General features: G+C 45.7%; 1 protein-coding gene across 7 annotated transcripts in view; it reads right to left on the reverse strand.

Moving 5' to 3' along the window:
* adgrl3.1 (adhesion G protein-coupled receptor L3.1) overlaps window positions 1-20692 on the reverse strand; it is a 220295-nt gene that overhangs the window by 145969 nt on the left and 53634 nt on the right. For all 7 annotated transcript variants that reach the window (XM_064334582.1, XM_064334585.1, XM_064334584.1 and 4 more), the window contains exon 3: window positions 14552-14701. In XM_064334582.1, the coding sequence (XP_064190652.1) occupies window positions 14552-14642 (91 nt within the window). In that variant the 5' untranslated portion in view covers window positions 14643-14701. The remainder of the gene's footprint in view (window positions 1-14551; window positions 14702-20692) is intronic.

Consider the following 20692-nt stretch of genomic DNA (forward strand, 5'->3'; position numbering starts at 1 on the left):
TTTTTTTTTTTTTTTGGAAAGTAAGTGTAGCATCACAAAACAAAAAAACTGATTTACGCTCATTTGGAGCATAGAACCAAAACAAAGGCTGTTTACGTCGTGAACATTTCATATTCTGACGTGTTTATGGACAGTGATCAGAACTGCGATGGGAAACTAAGTATGCAAAATATACAAAATATCAAAGTACATCACTAAGCCAATCAGATTTGAGCATTAATACGAGCAAAGGTATGTTGATGAGCAAGTGAATGTAAAGCCATCCATGTAAAATAATATGCTTACAAATAATTGACCTACTTACAGATAAAATTGCTTTGACTTTAGAAAATGTACACTTTGACGTACTTGTACTTAATGACCTTCCAATTTGTTTCCTGATCTTATTACCACAGAATCCATGAAAGAGAAGAACAGAATGTAAGGTTTTTTCAGGTTGCTAACTTTCATAACTCCTGGTAATGGTTTAAAAAATGTGTAATTCACTCACACTTGGTTTTCAAATATGATTTTTAAATATTTGTGAAGTTAAGATACAAAGTGGAACAGATCTAACTACAGTCTATTTCAAAACTATTTTTTAATGCCTGTAAGTAATATACTAATTGTAGTCAATACAACATCTTTTTCCACTTCCAAGCATTGCACTGACAATGAATATTGTATATTAATGTGTTACTTCTCAATTAAATTTCAATTAACAGCAATATGTTTGTGAGGGTTTTGGGACGAAAAACAATGAATATTTGGGACATTTTTCACACCCATAATAAAATGTGTCACATACTTTAATGGTGCCAATTTCTTTACAAAATTTAAGTCATGAAAATGTTTTCTTAGATAAGTGTGATTTTTAGTGCTGCAAATACCCACAGGACCTTCCAAAACTTTTTGACTGAACATTAATTAAAGACTCACACTTTTTTATAGTAGGTCCAAATACTTTTCTATCTCTGTCATGTGGACATTTGCTTTCAAAAATAAATAAATAAATACAAGCCTCAGCAGTATTTTCCTCAGCAGGAAGAACGATTGCCCACGGCCATATTAATATTTCCAGATAGGGACACCACAGGGAGTGAGAGATTAAAGATTAATTTTTTTTTCTTTTTTTTTTTTGTCAAAGGAATTATGTTTTATTTAAAAGCACAATTAATAAAGAGATGAAGCGCACATGGAATGTTTTCTCAAAGGAGGTCGACATTCTTTCGATAAGAGGCCTTCTTTTGTCAGCCAGTCGTATTGGATTCCCAACTGCCCCGCGCCACCCCGCGCGGCCTCTCTCAAAGTGCCCCAGTTCCCCTCCTGAACCTCAAGGACTAAGAGGCTAATTTCTCTCTCCCGCCCATTTGATCCCATCCCCTAGTCTAGACACCTACATTATTACATTTATTTGCATTGATCTGAAACACTTCCTCCATCAGTCCTGTGCTTCTCGCAGAGCGAAAACCTCAAACTAATCAGAAATGTGCTGAAAATATTTGAAGGACATTTTAATAGTTTTTTATTCATTTATTTATTTATTTATTTTTATTGAAAGATACATACCCTATGTTTCTTCCAGGAAGCAAAAGTCAAGTTAACATTATAATTAATAGAGTAGGGGGAAAAAACATATTTTTTATAATGGCTATATAATGGACGAAGCTTTGAGCTGTCTGCATTCCTGTTAGAGCAAGCACAGCTGGCTGCAAACCTGTTGACAGGACTCCATTAACGTGACCGCTGTGATTGGTTCCCCTAAGGGCCTCTCCGAGCCTCGCCCTCCACTGCCAGGCCAGGCTGACGAGCACCGATTCAGATCCTTACTGGAGCTGCACCACTCTCCATTCATCCCACATTGGACTGGCTATAATGGACTCCTCAGAGATCTGCGCTCGGCTATTTCTGTCTGATTTGGGGATGCTTGCATAAGGCCTCATTAGGTTTGTGTGCGTCCAAGTGTGTATGTGTGTGTGTGTGTGTGTGGGTGTAAGTGTGGGGGCATGTATTCTTAAATTAAACCAATGGCCATTCCAATGAAAGAAAAAAAAAAAGTTTGGATGGTTACACAGTGCAAAGCAGTTATCGTTTTATTTTATGTTCCCTAAAGGACGCATATGTTTGTAATATGTACTGGAGGTCATTTTAAGGGTGACCTTCTCTTTTTTCCATTTTTCTCGGCAATTTGGAAAGCCCAATAGCATACGTACATCATCGGTTTTTTCCAAAACCTCTACTGACAAGCATGGGCTCTCTTCCAAAGCATGTGATGCCACCACCCCTTCTTATCGTGCCATAGCACGCAAGCCAGGATCAGCCAATCAAAAAAAAACACTTCACATGCGGCTCAACAGGTGGACCTGCAGGATCCTTGTTGACCAGCAGGGGTCGCTAGTGAGCGGTGAGATATCCCGGCTGACTGAAACCCTCCCATCCCTGGTGACACTAAAACAGGGACCCTGGAGGCCAGTAGTGCTGCTGTGGTTCATTCTTCCCCTCTAATGAGGACTGATTTAAACCTGGGACACCATGGGGGAGTAATTCACAAAGCAGGATTACCGAGTTAGCTGGAGTAAAACCCAGAACAGCTCTTTTTACTTTAGTTCATGTTCCAAATATGGGAGAGCTTTACTCAGTGCAGTTATCCAGCTAACTCAGTAATCCAGCTTCCTGAAACAGGGTCCTGATTAATTAATTCTCAGGCTAATCAGTCGCATTAATCGCTCAATTAGCTATCGGGTAAAAAGGAAAACCAGCCAGATTTGCGCATCCCTGGTGACGCTCGAGCCATGGGTCAATCCCTCTGCAGGGCTGCCAGCTCCCTCAGCACTGACACAGCTTGGATTCAAACCCAAGCAGTGGGGCCCATCCATGCACTAGAAACTAGAGCAGTGCCTTAACATATACCTTACCATAGAGCCCACCCATGCACTAGAACAGTCCCAATTGGAACAGTTAACTCCATAACTGCTGGGGTGGCTCATCCAGTTAAGGCATTGTTCTAGTGCATGTATGGACTCTATGGTCTGGTATCTGTTAAGGTCTGATGGGCAAAGTTCCCTTGAAGTTAACCAGTAGGTTTACGGGGTTACTGGTACGGAATTAAACCGTGAAACAGACCAAATCCAAGCATTCGCAAAATAAACAGGACGTATGCCAAGCACTCAAATATGAAAGGGAAATATAAACCTCCTGACTCAGCATAAGGGATCGTTGTCGGTGACACGTGATGGGGCGGCCTTGCGTTTCGGCAGGATAACGACGTGCGAAGCAGCGGTCTGCTGCAGACGAGGTATTTGCATGAGAAGGACATTTTTGGCCAGGAATCACGCGCGCCATTAGGGGGTTCCCATCTGGGCTGGCCTCAGCGGGAAACGCAGGTCGCCTGAAACATGCGCGTGGAGAAGCGGAGGCAGAAGGGGCTTTCACGCTTTCCTGAAGTTTTTGCACTTTTTTTTTTTTTTAAAGTCATTATCTCTTTAAAATGGCAACCGGGGGGCTCTGTGTTGGAAATTAATGCCTGGGATCGCTTGGAACAGTTTTTTTTTTAATTTTACATTGCATTTTATTCATATACTGGGAATCACTCTGACACACTAAAACGCTCGGTTCTTGGCTCTCGCTAAAATGCTGACTGTCGTTTCCATTCATGCCATTTTCCATTTTCCTGAATATATAATGCAGCAAAAGTCAATAGCCTCAGTAATTTGGACAATGAAGAGTCATCCTGTAATATTTATGATATCTTGAGGGCACCGGTCCGAGCACGCGTTGTGTCACCTGATGTAAACTAACATCTCAACGCCTTGATCCCCCCTTGTCAATATCCGTCCTCATTAAACTCCACTCTGCTCTCAACACGCGACTTCAAATTGCGTCTTTCAACGCCTCGAACGATGCCACTTAGGCCCCCCCCGGCTCTAATTCATCCACTTATAAGATGTACACGCCCTTCAGGACACCGATAAAACCGCGTCGCGTTTAACCCGTTTCCAAATGAGCCTTCCCGCTTAACGCCGCTGTCGTTTGTTTCGCCGGCTCTGACAGCACTTTGGCAATCTAAGACAAGGAAGATGGCGCTGGCCAGCTACTCAGGCCATTTCCAGCCTTCCTGTCGGTTGAAAGGAGTTATTGATTTTTCTATCTAGGTTTGAAAAAAAAAAAAAAACTAAAGGGTACAAAAAAAAATAAAAATAAAGAGGAACAAAGAAGTCTCACTATTTCTGTCCAACTCTGTCTGGACGGCTTTACGGGAAATGGCAATATTTCAGTTAAATCCCGAGCTAAAAACAGATCTGACGGAGCGATGCGCCACAGACATTTACATTTTTAGCCATTCAACAGATGCTCGTATCCAGAGCGATTGAAGCTGTATATTTACTGAGGCAATTAAGGCTCAGAGCCGTGACCGAGGATACAACAAGCAAGTGCTCCACCTAGGAATCCAAACTACAGCGATCGCAGTTGCAAGCCCAGTTCGCTAACCCGTTGTGCTAACCACTCAAATTTACTAATTTAAATATTAAGCTTCAGCGTATTCCAAAAAGGTTCTCAATGAATAAAAATAACTGCAAAAACGATGGCTGAGTCCCAATTTAAAGGAAGAGAACAAAATCGGACAGATACGTCAGAGAAAGAAACACTGACAGCTGAGGTAGACGTTTTTAGGGTTCCTCCTGGCAGGTACTGTAAGAAAGAGAAAAAAACTTCTAATTTTACCTCACCATCACCTTTACGCTCAGAGAACAATCCAGCACAGAAATGCGTTTCCACGGCAATAAAGCAGAATCGTTTTACTTTATCTCTGTCAGACATCTGATTGTTGCTGACGGTTCTTCCATTCATTCTTCTGTATCGCTTGCAACACTTTATCAAAACAACAAACCGCCACCCAGTGTTTATCCCCCATGAAGAAAGGTCACAGAAAAGTTTGGATTCAGGACACAAGAGAACAAAAAAAGACTTAAATAAATAGCCATGATCAACCAACAGACAGACTACAACGCATGAGCCAGTTTGAATTCAGTTAGCCAGTTAGCCTAGCTTTGTGAGTGTGGGATGTTAACTGAATACAGTCGTGTGTGTGTGTGTGTGTGTGTTTGCTATCCAGAAGGGAGGATTCGCCCCCACCCTCTACCCACTGCGGAACCTCAAGTGTACTTTAAACGAAAAAAAAAACATGTGTATCATATTTTGAACGAGGCATTTTGAATTCATTGCGTTTTTTCCATCTACCTAATCTGTAATAACAGAGCAAATAATAACAGAGTCAAGCGACAGAGGACAATTTTTAAGGGCAAATTTCAGGGATATTGCTTCATACATGGTTTCACCAAAGCTAGGCATCGCTGAACGTGCCAGCCAGCCACGCAGAAGTGTTCATGTCACACACATCAGAGGACTTTACCGCCCAGCTTCACGGCGTTGTGCGCTAATCCGCGCTATTACACTGGGTAGAGGGCCTGAGCTTTACCTGCAGTAACGAACACAACTGCAATGACTCTGGGACTCATAACAAACGTCCATTCCAGCCGTCTAGAGGAGATGTGAAATACAGCTGGCCACAGGACGCCTGGCCATCGTAAGGGCCAGGACGGCCTAAAATCCCCATTCATAATAACAACACTGAGTATGATGTCAAACGTAAGAAGTGTCCGCTAAATGGTCACATGACCTGGAGTGGAGCTGAGGTGGCAGTGCTTTTGTGAAAAGAAGAAAAAATAAAAAATACAGCAATGCTGTGCTCACTTCCTTCTTCAACCCCAACACAAGGATTTTTATTTTGCCCTCTAGTTCTCTTGGTAACCGCAAATGCTAATTTGTGCCATGAATTTAATAAACGATACATTGTATAATGAATTTGAGGTTTTCCGCACAGAAAAAGCCAGAACACATTTAAAAAAGTAACCACCGGGGAACATTTACAGTTAGACGAACCAAGAACAACACACCTCATAAACTGCACTTGGGGGGCTATCTTAAAACACTTGGGTCGCCAAGCAAACTCTTTCCCTTGGTTTTATTTCACTATAGCAGGACCCTACGAGTCTTTCTATCCTTATGGTCTTGGAAAGCAGAAAAGAAAAACTAAAAATAAAATGGGCGAAATGACAGCATCCTGGTTATTAGAGAAATATAATGGCCTATTTTCACAAAATCGAAGCTAACTTAACTGAAGCTCACTGAACTTAACTGAACAGCTGGCATTCAATGAATGACTTCCAGGTAAAGATTTCACCCTGGAACACAGTGTTAACACTTGATTCATTGAAAATGGACACAAATTGAAAGACTGCTTCAGACGATATCCTGCAGAGGCAATAAAGCATGAGGTTTATTTCTTGGGTAGACTTATTAGATTACAAAAAACCGGGCAGCTTTCATCTAAGACAAAATGCAGAATTTAGTGCACCCAGCAATACTCCAATCCGTCTGACTAATGCTCAGCCTCTGCCTTGATGACTTTGGTCACAGTTTTTAGAAGTATAACCATAAACTGTACAAAAAATAGGGACCAAATCACTGTGACATCACCCATTGACTCTCAATGGGCTTGGTGAAAAGAGTTTTGAAGCCCAGGAAGTGCAGCTTGTGGGCGCCGCCATGCTGTACAAATTGGATCCAGAGACTGGGCAGTAAGCAGAAGGGGGACCCTTATATGGGTCCGATCTCCAGCGAGATACAGCGACTCAGCAGTGATGCAAACTGTCCCTGAATCATCCGCTAAGTATTACAACCTTTCCAAATAACACAATAACTTAACAAATCGGCACATGGGGAGACATCAGACAAAGAAAAAACACCCACTGCGACTACATTTTCTTGTGGGAAAAAATTAACAATGTATTTTGACCGCATTGTTACCATTCACTTTCATTAGAACGGGTGGCTGAAACACCTACACTGGAGCCAACAGCACTGGCGCTAGTGAGCAACGTCTCTCAGTAAGACCAGGAAGAGGCATGATTTTGGCTGCTTGTGTATAACACATGTACTTTCCCTCACACATTTCTGTGTGACTACACTGTAGATGAATGGATTAACAAATAATTTAATTTATAAATTAAGTAATTAATAGTTTATTAACTAATCTTGCATTCACAGGTTGCCCAGGATTGTCTAAAATGTGGAGATCAGAATGTATAGGAATAAAATGAAACAAGAGGAAAGCGATGCAGCTGATAAATGTCCATGTATATATCAAATTATATTAATATGCGAAATATGTAAAAATGTAAGTAAGGGATAACTCCACATTAAGGTTTGCTATTTTGTTAACAACTTCTATCCTCCATGCAGCGAGTTTAATCATTTTCTCCTTAACATTCTCACTTATTATGTGCAGTACATGAATATAGAATGAGGAAAAAAAATGTGTCCATGTATTTACTAAGTTATTGGTTTACTGTATTTAGCAAGTTATCAGAGTATTGAAACAGGACTTACATTAGGTAACTTCAAAGGAAAACAAATCGAGGAACAGAACAGGGCTTCCATGGTGTTCCACGGGGAACTTGTGCGTAGCTTCAAGCAAATTCTAAAATTGCCTTAGCCTTCAGAGGACCAAAGCTCACTAAAATTAACCCAGATTGATGGAGGGGTGGAGGTGAGGGGATAGTGATTTGTCTTTTTTTTCGTGGCAGACATGACAGGTTAACCAGGCATTTATAGGCTCCAACATTGAGCACATTTTCAGGTGTGATGTAATCCCTGCATAGGGCCAGTACCCCAGGCTGGGGGGTGGGGAGGGGGGTCATCCATTATCCTCATAGTCCTTAATAATACTGACTCAAACGCACACAAACGATTCAAAGAAAGACTGTTCCTTCCTCTGCACGGTTGTTGCTTTTTAAAAAATATATAAATAAATAGCACATATGATGCAATGACTGTGTAAACAGTCTCTAGACATTAACAGACAGTATAACAGATTATTGGAGACTTTAAATTAGAGGTCTCGATTTTCATCCGACTGCTTCTGGTCAACGGACCATCAACTGTTCAGAATCAAAGTAAGTCTGTGGGGTTTGCTCCAGTTTTCTACTTTTTCCCATAAATTAATCAAAATAATGAACTGGCTGCTGCAGCTTCTATCTGCATGGAAAATGCTATATATATATATATATATATATATACATATACATACACATTCATAAGCATTACACACACTGACTGGTACAGTATACAGATTTTTGCTATTCACGTGGAAGTCACTGGAATTACTAAGCGAATGATTTCCTTTATAATTAATGTTAGACTGTCATAAGACTGACATCAATCTCAGAGATTAGATCAGAGCTGAGTACTGGCTCGGAGAGAGAGCACCGCTAGCAGGAAATTCTGGTACTTTTATTCAGCTTTAATCTCCAGTCCGCCAGCGCAACAACCAAAATCACGAATCGCCGCAACGGCAACGATATCAAAAGCGCTAGACGAGACGAAAAAAAAACAGCTCCTTGTTTAAGCACTGCTAAACTCCCACTGGTCTCGTCTCGGAAGCCGGTGAAAAGCGGCGTTTTTCCCAAACCGAGTTCAGGCTGGATGCAGATCCGTCCACGTCAGGCTGAGCGAAGCACACGTCTGATAGTATGCTGTCCTCGCTGTCACAGTCGCAGTCTACATCAGGGGATCCACGTCATTTCGATTCATTTGATTTAGAAAACCCTCCATGGATCCAGAGAGCAAATATTTGAATGGTACAACCTCGCTTCTTCCTGCACGCACCGAGCAGAACTCCAAACAAAAAAAAGTTTTACAGCCAACCATATTTTCAGGCAGAAAAACATAAAAAAGAATAGCAAAGCTAACGTTGCTCCCATCTGCAGCCATTCATAGAGGTAGCACAGTTACCTAGAATCTGTAGCTTTTGAGTGAGATGTGCTTTGTTAGGGTTGGAGTGAAAACCTGCAGGACGGTAGATCTCCAGGAGCAGGGTTGGTTACCACTGCTTTAGAGAAACTAAAATACGTGGGTAAAAATATTGTGGTAATAAATCCCTGTTTTTTGGTGGGCCATCCCAAAGGACACAACCCATGCTGCTAAAACTAACTGGTGAGCCGTCCCTTAGCGAGACCAATCCCACAGCTAAGAACTAATGCACATTCGGCGGGCCGTCCCAAGGAGATTCGGAGCACGGTGAGCTCCAGCTGAAGAAAAATCGGCTCCAGCGAGCAGGTGCCAGGCCCCGCCCACTTCTCATTCCGCCCCGCGTCCCCTACACATGACTGATGGGAACTGCAAAGGCCTTGCAGTCAATCACGGAGATTTTGCATATTTGACACGCTTGATTCATTTCCTTGCGTGAGCGCGTTCACTTGAGCTGCAGGGGTAATTAAAAGCATTTGCTTAATTAATTGAGTGTGCTATATAAATAATTTTGGGCGCCGCCTGGCACCCCGAGAGCCATCCGCTCAACACCTCAGACGCCTGTGCCCTCATCGGTAAAACGACACTCGCAAAAAAGAAACAGACAATTGATTTCCTTTGTGTCTGTTGATTCTGTTTATTGACATTCGACATTGAGAGAAGAACTCCATTATCTAAGAGCTGTGGAGTCTTGTCCCATCTGGATTAACCTTTTTTTTTTATTAATTTTTTTTTTTTTTTTTTTTACACTTCAGGAAGTCATTGAACCTCAAATGATCAAGTAAAAACACAGCTGTGTAAACATACTGGGGAATGCTTAAGACAACACAACCGTGTCCACTGTAAGTCACAATGGACAAGAAACAGCCAAAACAATTTTGGCCGCGGACACAAAGGCACAGAGTTCAGTCTCGCTGATAACCTCTATTTCGCGGTAACAATAACAAAACCAGGAATTCATGAATTTAATAACTACCACATGCGCAGGATTATCAAACTCACATTAGAGCCCAACAGGCCCGTTGTGCCTCCAAGGTGTAAAGACTAAGACCTTGGATTAAAGTTTTAATTGACATTTTGTTGGCGCAGTTCAAGCGAATGAATTAAATATGAGGATGCTAAGCGGGGTAAGGACGACCTTCCAACCTCGTTTAATGCATTAGCAGGAAATGATGTCATGTTGTGTAGACTCCCCCCCCCCCCCCCCCCCCCCCGCGGGGTGACTGTCGTTCGGCGGGAACCGGCTGCTCGGTGTGAACTCCAATCGGTGGAAAGCTGGCAGAGCAGCGCGGGCGTCTGTCGCCGGCGCGGGAAAAACACGAGCCGAAGAAAAGCCGCGAAAAAAAAAACCTTTACAGCTCGGAGACGAAGAGACGTACGAGCATCTCTCGCGACTTCGTCCTCCTCCGTCCGCCGTCGAGCAGCGCGCGCCACGTACGTAGCGCTAACGTCGCGGTTTTCGCCACGCGATGGCACTGGACACATCGCGGCTTGGCGGTAAGACCGATCCGCGAAGACGGTCAGCCACGCGCCGTCTGTCTGTCGCCATCCCCTTCGGATGAGAGCAAGGAATGGCCTAATGTCTTCCATACAAAATGGTGACTTTTTTTTCATTATTTGGAGATTATAATTAAAATTTTGTTATACAAAACCGCGAAGGTCGGGAAAAGACATAAGCCGTGTGGTTTTGTCTTCCGCGTGAGACCAAACCAGTCCTGTCACAGGTATAAAAACACTCAGACACACTCTCAGAGCATACATGACAAGTGTGACCGCTCATTTAATTAAGCTTCCCAATTAGCGCAGTGTTTGGATTACAGTGAAACAGCTCTAAGGGTCATAAGGGCTACTACTGACTCGCCTACATCTCCCACAATGCATCACTAATTATATGCATATGCATTGTATACGTAATACTGTATATATTATATTGTATTATGTATACATTGCACACACAGGCACAGAGACACGCACGCACGCATGTACACACACACACACACAGGCACACATGCACACAATTTTCTTTTTTGTTAGTAAGAGAAACCATGACAAACCTCCCTGCTCTTTGTGGTCCCAGCTGAAATTGGTCCTGACACAAGATGTGACTTATGGCCATGCACTTAAAATGGCCTGGTAGGCTTCTGTTTGTGGTATGTGTGTGTGTGTGTTGTGAGAGCGTCTGCCTGTGTGTGTGTGCTACCGTGTGTGTGTGGCGGGGGTAGGGAGCAGGGGGTAGGGGGTGTTGGAGAGGGGCAGGTGCATCTCCAGAGACGTCTGGCTGAATGGTCAATTACCTGCTCCGCCCGTGTGTGGAATGTTCCGGAATGAGAGCGGGGCTGAGCCGGGCGTTCCGGGGGGGGCCCGCCGCGGGCGAACGCTCGGCCTGCGCACCGCGCGCCGAATACCTTTACATCCCGACGCTCCGATACGTGCCACATTACCCTGACGCAAAACCACTTCTCCTGTCACTGCAGGGAAATGCTGTCATGCCATCTGTGATTGCCTGAACCCCCCAAATAAGTATACTGGCTATGAATACTATATCTCTCTCTCTCTCTCTCTCTCTCTCTCGCTCTATGTCAGTTTCTCTATCTCTCTCTTTCTGACTCTCTCTCTCTCTCGCTCTCTCTCTATGTCAGTATCTCTATCTCTCTGTCTATCTATGTCTCTCTCTCTCTCTCTCTCTCTCTCTCTCTCACACACACACACACACACACATAACCATATATATATAATGATCATTCTAACAGCTGTCAAGTACTACTTTTGCCATTTGGTTTTGCATAAGCGCTGCTACTTCGGGTCAGTGGAATCCTGGGTAGGCAGTGCCCCGCTCTCCCCCTCTCTCCACACACAGGGCCGTTTGATACGACGGGACGTACGTGGAGCGATATCGACGCCCGCGTATCGACGGAAATGCGCCACGCGATCGCAGCCAGCCTCCCCCCGCTGGGGCGGGGAGAGAGAATATCCTCTCCTTCACAGAGGACGGGGCGGAGGGAGACGCTAATAGGATTAGCCTCCAGCCAGAACAGCGCTCCACGCCCTACGCATCAAAGCCAAGCCCGCTACGAGCCTCACAGAACGGAGAACGACCCGCTGCGGAAGGGCTGTGTGTGTGAGAGTGTGTGTGTGTGTGTGTGTGTGTGAGAGTGTGTGTGTGTGTGTGTGTGTGTGAGAGTGTGTGTGTGTGTGTGTGTGTGTGTGGTTGTGTGTGGTGTGTGTGTGGTGAGTGTGTGGGGGAGTGGGGTTGTGTGTGTGTGTGTGTGTGTGTGTGTGTGTGTGTGTGTCGTTGTGTGTGAGTGAGGTGTGTGTGTGTGTGTGGGGTGTGTGGTGTGTGTGTGTGTGTGTGTGTGAGTGTGTGGTGAGAGTGTGTGTGTGGTGGTTGTTTGTCATAGTGTGTTCTTTTGATTTGGTTTGCATAAGTGTACTGGGTCGTGATTGTGGTGGAGTGCTGTTTGTGTCCAAGGTGCGTGTTGATACGACGGGAGTAGTGGAGTGATGACGCGGTATGACGGATGGCACGTGTGAGCAGCTCCGCTGGGGAGGAGAATTCTGTCTCCAGAGAGGTGGGTGTGGGACGTATGTGTGCGAAGGCTGTGTGGTGTGAGTAGAAGGGACGCTCCGTGGGAGAGGGTGTGTGTGGTGTAGTGTGTGTGTGTGTGTGTGTGTGTGTGTGAGGTGTGTGTGTGTGTGTGTGTGTGTGAGAGTGTGTGTGTGTGGTGTGTGTGTGAGAGTGTGTGTGTGAGTGAGTGTGTGTGAGTGTGTGTGAGTGTGTGTGTGTGTGTGTGTGTGTGTGAGTGTGTATACTGTGTGTGTGTCTGTGTGTGTGGGTGTGTGTGTGTGAGTGCGTGTGAGTGTGAGTGTGAGTGTGAGTGTGAGTGTGTGTGTGTGTGTGAGTGTGTGTGTGTGTGTGAGTGTGTATACTGTGTGTGTGTCTGTGTGGGTGTGTGTGTGAGTGTGGGTGAGTGTGTGTATGTGTGTGTGTGTGTGAGTGGACATGCCAGTGCATTAACGTAGCGTGTACAAGCGCACACGCATGTGTACTGTATATGTGTGTTTGTGTGGGTGAGTCCAGGATGAAAAACACGGGTAGCAAAAGCAGGCAGGCGGCCACTTCACTTCAGAGGAATTGTTACCTCGCAATTCGTTTCTGTGTGACAACGCGTGCACTCTGGTGGGTGTTCAGTTAATTACACGGTAACATTGCAAAGTTTCGAGCATATTCCCTCGTTATCCTGAGGTCCAAGCAAAAAGAAAACACATAAATAGCACAACTGAGCCCACGCCAGCTCAATTTAAACCACCGCAAAATTCAAACTAGCCAGCAGTTTGTAAAAAAAATATCTGCTTTTGCTATGTAATACCGCCTAGCGGTTTGTAATAACGTGATAAATTACCGTGTGCTCAAACGGTAACTACAATGTAACTACGCAGCGTGTACATCTTGTCACAAGATGAACGATGTTATATAATTGCTATGTAATTACAGACCGCAAGTAAACCCCTGACACTAAACTAAACCCAAACCTAAACCAAGCCATTACCATTTATTATATTACTGCTGTGTAGCAGCCTCTCTCATCCAACGTGACTTGCACAACTTCATGCGTTTTTCTACACAGTATCCATTTATACAGCCGAAGACGCACGGAAGCAATTCAGGCAAAGTACCTTGCTCAAACGGCAATGTCGTACCGGAGAATCGAAGCAGCAACCTTGAGGTTACGAGCCCAGTTCCCTACCCATAATGCCCTCGGGTAGCAGTTACAGTGCCTCGGCTTGGAGCAGCGCTGTACTTACAGTAAAACGCTCTCGTTAAGCCAAAACCACACGCAGGCAGCAGTCCAACAGAGCGGAGCTACGCGGTGTACAGTACGTCACGCTCAGTGCGACCGAACGCTCGCTATGTTAGCCCCCAGAGGCATAGCCGCGGCGGCTAGGGAAATGGATTTGTGACCCAAAGGTTGCGGGCTGAGACTGTGTCAGACGATGCCTCAGCCAGTTTAAGCGTAAGACGTGCGATGCGAGGAAGAGTAATCGGGTTGAAATCCGCGAGCGAAGCCGGCATGTAATCGCAAACAGGCCTGGATGTGTAATAACCACGTTTATAAACGCGCGTCGCTCCTTCTGTGGCGCGAAAAGCGGTTTTGCGTACGGAGCCAGCCAGAGCCTCACTCGACATCCGACGCTAAACGCTCGGATCGCGGGGAGGCGGCGTGTCGACGGCGTGTGTGCGAGACGCATCGGTGTCACGTCGCCACTTTTGAAACGTTTTCACACACACACTGAAAAAACCAACGGCTGCACAATGAGCCCTGTTCTGCTGGTCGCCCGGGCGACGCCTGGACTGCGCCGATCTCCATTAACAGGCCAGCGGAATAGAATTAGCGCCCGCTGCCCTGGGGCCGACGCCCCTGACCCCGGCCTGTGTTTCATTTCACCCGTTTTTTTTTTTTTTAAACTCCCATTTCCCGCCGCCCCCCCCCCTCCTCCTCTTCTGAATTCAGACGTCTTAATTTATTCTCCTCAGACAACGGCCGAGGGTGAGCGGCAGCCATGTCAGCCCAGCCGCTTTCAATTTACTACCACCTCGCACCGCGGTCCGTACGCTCCCTGTAGGAAGGGGGGCAGGGGTGTGTGTGTGTGGTGGGGGGGGGGGGGGTGTTTAAAGAGCCAGAGGAGGAGGAGGAGGAGAGCTTACCCAGCACCGCCGGGGAGAGCAGAGCGACGAACAGCAGCAGACGTGTCATCAACATGGCCCCCGCGGAGTTTCCAGCGCCAGCGTCAGCCATCCTGATACGGCCCGAGCAGGCCAGGGTTCCCGCGCTCCTCCTGCTACTGTTCTACAGGCCTGTAAGGGCACACACACACACACACACACACACACACAGAGTCAAGGGCACTGTTTATCCTCTCCTCCAGAGACAAAGTCTCATTTTTCAAGAGCAACGCTGGGGAACACATTTAGGAGAGAGTCTTCATTTCTTATTATTCATTTTATTACACGTGTATACACAGCAACTGCAAGTGCTCTTCACGTTTAAGAGACAAAAAAGGTAATTCTTGATCTGGAGACGGCAAAGAACATTCTGGTTAGATTGAATCTGGGTAAATGTAGCCTTGCTGTGAACCGCTCCTTGTTCAACATCTAGTTTGAGTACATGGTTAAGCATGATATGAATATCCGTCACCACAAAAATAAATACATATATGGACACTGTGTTGCCCAAGTGAGGCATTTGCTGTTATTGGATAAGAGTGTCTGCCAAGTTCAGCGTAATTCATGGGTGATACCTGGTGAGGAAATCTTCAGAAGTCTGAAGTCTGTCCATGTTGTGGCTCATTACAAAAGGGCCTTTGGTGCAGATAAGTGTTTTACATGGCCCTCGTCCCACAATGCAGTCTGGTACAGTACATTTCTGAACTTCCATGCCCTTCTGAACTTCCACATCTCGTGAAAGAGGTCTGAATTAATGATCTTCCACGGCGTCCGTCTCTTTCTAAACGGCTCGTGACATCAGACTGTTTCTCTCGGACCCGGCATTACCCGCTCAAGCTCAGCGGCTAGGGACTGACATTCCGGAACCGAAATCACACGAACGATTCGGTCAGCGCGCTGGCCTTTAAACGCGAAAAAAAAACACAGAAAGACCGCAGGGCTTGATATAATTTGTTATAACATTAGTCATGACTAATCTCAGCGTGTCAGACCAATGCGTCTCGCAGAGAAACTGCAGCACCGTCCCGCTTTTCAAACTGCTTTTCAAACTGGGAAGAATTTTAACACAGGCAGCGCAGCAATAAGTTTGCAAACTTTCCCTCGAAAAAAAGTTTAAACTCAAAGGATTAGCTATCTGAGGAATAAGAACAATCACCGCGAAATCTGGGGTCGTGCCAGGCGCTCCCAGAACCGCGAAAGCTTCCTTGAGACGTGAGACTTTTTCGGGAACTGAAATGGATCCGCAACTCTATCTTGCACAGGGGCGTTCAATCTAATCTGATAAGGGCAAGTGTGGGCGCAGGTAGTACTTGCTTCAGCCCAGCACTAAGACACCTGATTCAACTAATTAACTAATCATGCTCCTGAATCAAGACCTTGAGAAGTAGAATCAGGTGTCTCAGTGCTGGGCTACAACAAAAACCTGCACCCACACCGGCCCTATTTCTGATAAGCCTGAACACCCTTGGTCTAAATCATACCAAGGTCGCGGAAGTAGTACGCGATCTAATCCATACACGTATGCGTGCTGTCAACGTTGTTCAGCTTTCATGGGACTAGCGCTTACATCAACAATCCCAAACTGCATTAAATCACATTTAAATACACAGCAGTCAGCTAAAATGGACACGGCACACTCATAACAATTCAAACCTCCCCCGCAGGGTCTCGCAAAGGGGGTCAGGGCCCCAGTGCTCTGCGTGGGGGCAGTCGTCGAATCCATTAATTCAACCCGCGGCTACAGTTGTGCTGACCCAGTGCATTCTGGGCTACGTTATTTTCGAGAAAGGAGTGACCGGTCGACGGAGCTCGATGTAAAGATAGACACGGGTGATTTACACGGCGGGAGATCGCGCATAAACACTCCGTCTCTGTGATGGCGGTATGCGGGGAGACAGGCGGAGAAATGGTACAAGAAAGGCGGCCTGAAAAAAAAAATGTCAACGGATTCAAGGAGACGTCTCTTCTCCGCACGAGTAACGATTTATGAGCTTTACTCCACGATCGGGAAAACGGAGACGACTGCTTTGCGTCGGCCCCTATACGGAAGACGCAAAACAAGAGCTCAGATTTTACATGTTTTGATGCAGCAAGGGGGGCTTTTAAATGTTAGGTTATCGGTTAAAATGGATTTACGAAACAGATTTATGCAAATGCAGCAATGGCCAACTGCTCAAAAACAAAATTAATTGTTTAAGCCTTTTTCATTACTGAAGCACAGTGCTTTCATAACACCGCAAAGAGCACAATGAGAGCGATGTAATTATGCTCTGTATTTACTGTGGCCAGCGCAATACAAGTGCTTTTCTCCACTGATGAAGACACTTCGGGTCACTGGGCGTACTTGCAGACACCGCCACAATAAGGGCCAATTTATTTCTGCCAGCTTTCGGGGGCTGAGCCCAATTATACCGTTAACCGGGGAGTCTCGACCCCATCCGAGGGCTCACGTGGGCTGGGTTCGCTTTCACCTCCAGAACCTGTACAACCGGCCAGGAATCCAGGTTGGTGAGACCGTAATCCCGCTATGATCATTGACACTACGAAAACAGCGAACACCGCAGAGATGAGGTGAAAAACGCCTATTTTTTTCATTTAGGATTACATGAATGCAGGTTTAAGTGCTTACCAGAGCGGATACACAACTTTTCGCGATCCATTTATATGATGATGAACAATGCAGGTAGGTACCTTACTCAGGTACAAGCAGTCTACCAGATCAAACTGCGACCTTAGGTACAAAACATCTTACCTTTATACTACACTGCCACCAAAGGCTTTATCACATTGGTGCATTCCTATTTTCCTCACAGTTCATCAATATGTCTAAATGATTTAGCTATTTTTTTTATTTTTATTTCTTGACAGAGATGGAAAACAATAAGAGAGAGAGAGAGAAAATCGTAAACTAAACCCACCACAGCATATCCTGTTGCATGCGCTCATGGGACAGATCAAACATCAGCAGTCCTTCTGAGAGACTGACGCCAGCGAACGCCGTGACTCTCCCTTTTCGGTAATCCCGCGTAATGGCCGCCGCGGTCGCTCCCACCCTGAGCCGTACGAGTTCGGTCTGCGCAGACACGCCGCGAATTTAATCGTTCTTTTCGTCGCCCGTCGCCCGTCGCCCGTCGCCGTTCGAGTTTTGGGGTTTTAGTATTCCAGGCAGATGCCCGTGTGAAATTCATCTTGATGGTTAGAGCTAATTGCTCATTTCAAGCCCTATCTGCTAAGAAACAATTAACGCTGGAGCAATCAGCGGGGTTATTAGTGCGATTCCGCACCTGCGCCTTATTAAAAGACAACGCGCGGGGACGGGGTCGGGCCAATACCCGTCCAATAGCGAAATAACTCGGAGACGTGCACGAGCCCGCCGGGGGTAGTAGTCCCCCCCCCGGAGAGAGGGGAGGGGGGGGGGGTCAGCGGTTAAGGACCATGCGAACCACGTGACACGAAATCCATCAGCTGAAATGGAGACTATTGATCTCTGTGCATGAAGTCTAATATTTGGATCGTATCGCGTAAAACAATACCAAAAGGCAAGGGTGACTTTTTTTTTTTTTTTTTGAAATGTGATGCTTTTCTTATGGTCTGTATTTTGTACTGTACCCTTCTTTTTTTCTTTTTTCTAGGGGGGAAAAAGCAAATGAAAAACAGTCTTGAAAAACGTGTGTCCACTGGCAGTTAAGCGATCTGTGCTTTTTACAACAGTGAACGGTGCACATTCTACTTCCACCACTTTGTGTGGCTTTTTTTTTCTAAGTGGCATCTGGTGCCATTTCTCGCTGTTTATTCGACATCTCAGAACTGATCGTTCGTCGTCCGCGGCGAAGAGCACACGGATCCATTAGTCCCGTGTCATACGAAACCATATCGCTATCTGATGGGAGGGTGCGGTTGTCTAGGTTACTTGAAATACTTTCCGAGCCAGACCGACGATGCTACCCACATTAACCCTGTCACACACCCAATAGAATTACGTCTTGCGGGTCAGAAGGGAACACTGCAGTGTTTTCATTGGCCGAAGCCACTTGTAAAAGGAAATCCCTCATTTTAAATGATACCTGCGTGGAAGGCGTGGCATAAATTAGCGTCTTACTGGAATGTTTACTTTGCCACTGCATTCTGTGGCATGACAGCTCTTGAAACGCTTAATGTGGCCATAATCTCGTGAATCAATCTTTGCGCAGGAGATTATTTTCAGATTGTGTATCCGGTTGGACTCATTACTTATATTTGAGCCTCAGGCATAACCACTTTTTTTTCCTCCTTATGTAATTATTTTAGGATCGTTATAGCATGCTTTATGGCTTCTGCATGGACGTTAGCTTTACGACTGTATGATCTGTTCTATGAATTTTTATTACGCCTTTGATTTGGATTGTATTTTGTGTGATAATCTTTGTTCGTATCAAGGTTGGTGTACGTAACCTCACATTTAGTACTCGCATGATGTTGCCCACGCTCTCTCAGTGGTCTTCAAATGTTTCTCACGTACGCTGTGAAGTGGTTCGAAAATGCTCCTCAGAGGAACCCTGTCTGGTTCACGGGCTCTTTGTTGGGCAAAATGGCTCAATCTAGGAGTATTCACACTTTTAGCACCTACTGTGGAGGGTTCCCTAAAGAACTAAAAAGGGCTCCCCTTTGGAAACAAGCCAAAGAACTGAGAGTCTAACGCACGTAGATGTCCTGACATTCTCTCACATTGTAATTCACTGTGGATTTAGAGTGCCTGATAAATGAATGTAATGGAATGTGAGGTAATGCAATGTAGGGCAGGCAGGCAGGCAGGCAGGCCTGGCTGCTGATTGGCTGTCACCGTGCTGACATCACAGTTCAGCCCTTCACTGCTTGAGTGACTGGTAATGGCTCTATCTGAAGTCTGCCTGGCACTAGAGCCATAATGAATGGGTTCTGTCAGTCCATTCTTTATCGAGAGCTTCCTGCTTCCTGTTGTGTGTGCAGTAACATATGCGTCTCTATATCCATATCTACCACATCCGCTCACAAAGATTATGCCAGTGCCAACTGCCGGTCCCCACCCACCAAAATAAGTCCGCCCCTCATTTCCCTCCCCTGACACCTGTCTACGCTGTGCGCTAATTTATTTTTATATACTAATTTTATTTATTTATTTTTTTGGCAGGATGTTTTTTGGGAGCCTCACATGCCCGCTTCTGAAAGCCACCTGCAGCTCAGAGCAGTGCATCACGTAAAGCACACAATTCAGAAAGCTGTAGAAAAACAGAGAACACAATGAAGAAGAAGAAGAAGAAGAAGAAGAAGCAACAATTTTGTCCATGAGACCTTTGAACGTTTCTTCCCTCTCCAACATAAACGCAAGTTCACGCTTTCACATTAAATCGCAGAGCTAGTCGTGCCAGGCTAGTTATAGCTTTGCTAACTGCTGTGGATTGGCGAGAGGCAAGCCTGTAGGCAAGCCCGTAGGACAGCCGTTATCTCGATGCCATATACGAATCCCCCGCAATAACACCTTCTAAGCCATCCTCCCTCCTCTATCTGAGGCCCTTCTCTGCTTTCTCCCCGCCTGAATAAAGCTAAAAATATGAGAAGAGAGTGGGCTGTCTGCTCTTCTATTTTAAATAAAATAAAATAAAATAAAAAGCTGAGGTAAATCAAATGAAGTGCACCCGGTTAAATTAGTGAGGGGACTGGCGCTGTCTGACCTGGGCGTGCAGCGTCGCCGAGTCGGAGGAGAGAGAGGCCGCGGCGAGTTACTGAAATAGCATCCATCTTGTCTCTGTCCGCTTAATTAACTGGCCCCGCTGATGGAGGCCAGGTCCGTGTGGGGAGCCAATTTTCCGGGGTGGGGGAGAGAGCGGTGGTGGAGGTGGGTGGGGGGGGGGGGGGTGAATCGAGCTGGAGGTGGGCGACGTGTCGCACGGCGGTGACCCCGGCTCGCCCCAGACGAGGAGCGGGCGCGAGAGACCGGTGAAGCCGTTCGAGGGGAGAAAAAAAAAGAAGAAACATTTTTTTTTTAAAAGCACGAATCTCCGGCTTTCCGCGGTCCTCTTTGATTAAAATCGCCGGCGGAGTTTTGATTAGCAGCCCCCCCCCCCGCCGTGATTAGACACGCTCCATTATATCCAGAGCAGACATTTT

This window comes from Anguilla rostrata, chromosome 5 (genome assembly GCF_018555375.3).
Source record: "Anguilla rostrata isolate EN2019 chromosome 5, ASM1855537v3, whole genome shotgun sequence".
NCBI lineage: Eukaryota > Metazoa > Chordata > Actinopteri > Anguilliformes > Anguillidae > Anguilla > Anguilla rostrata.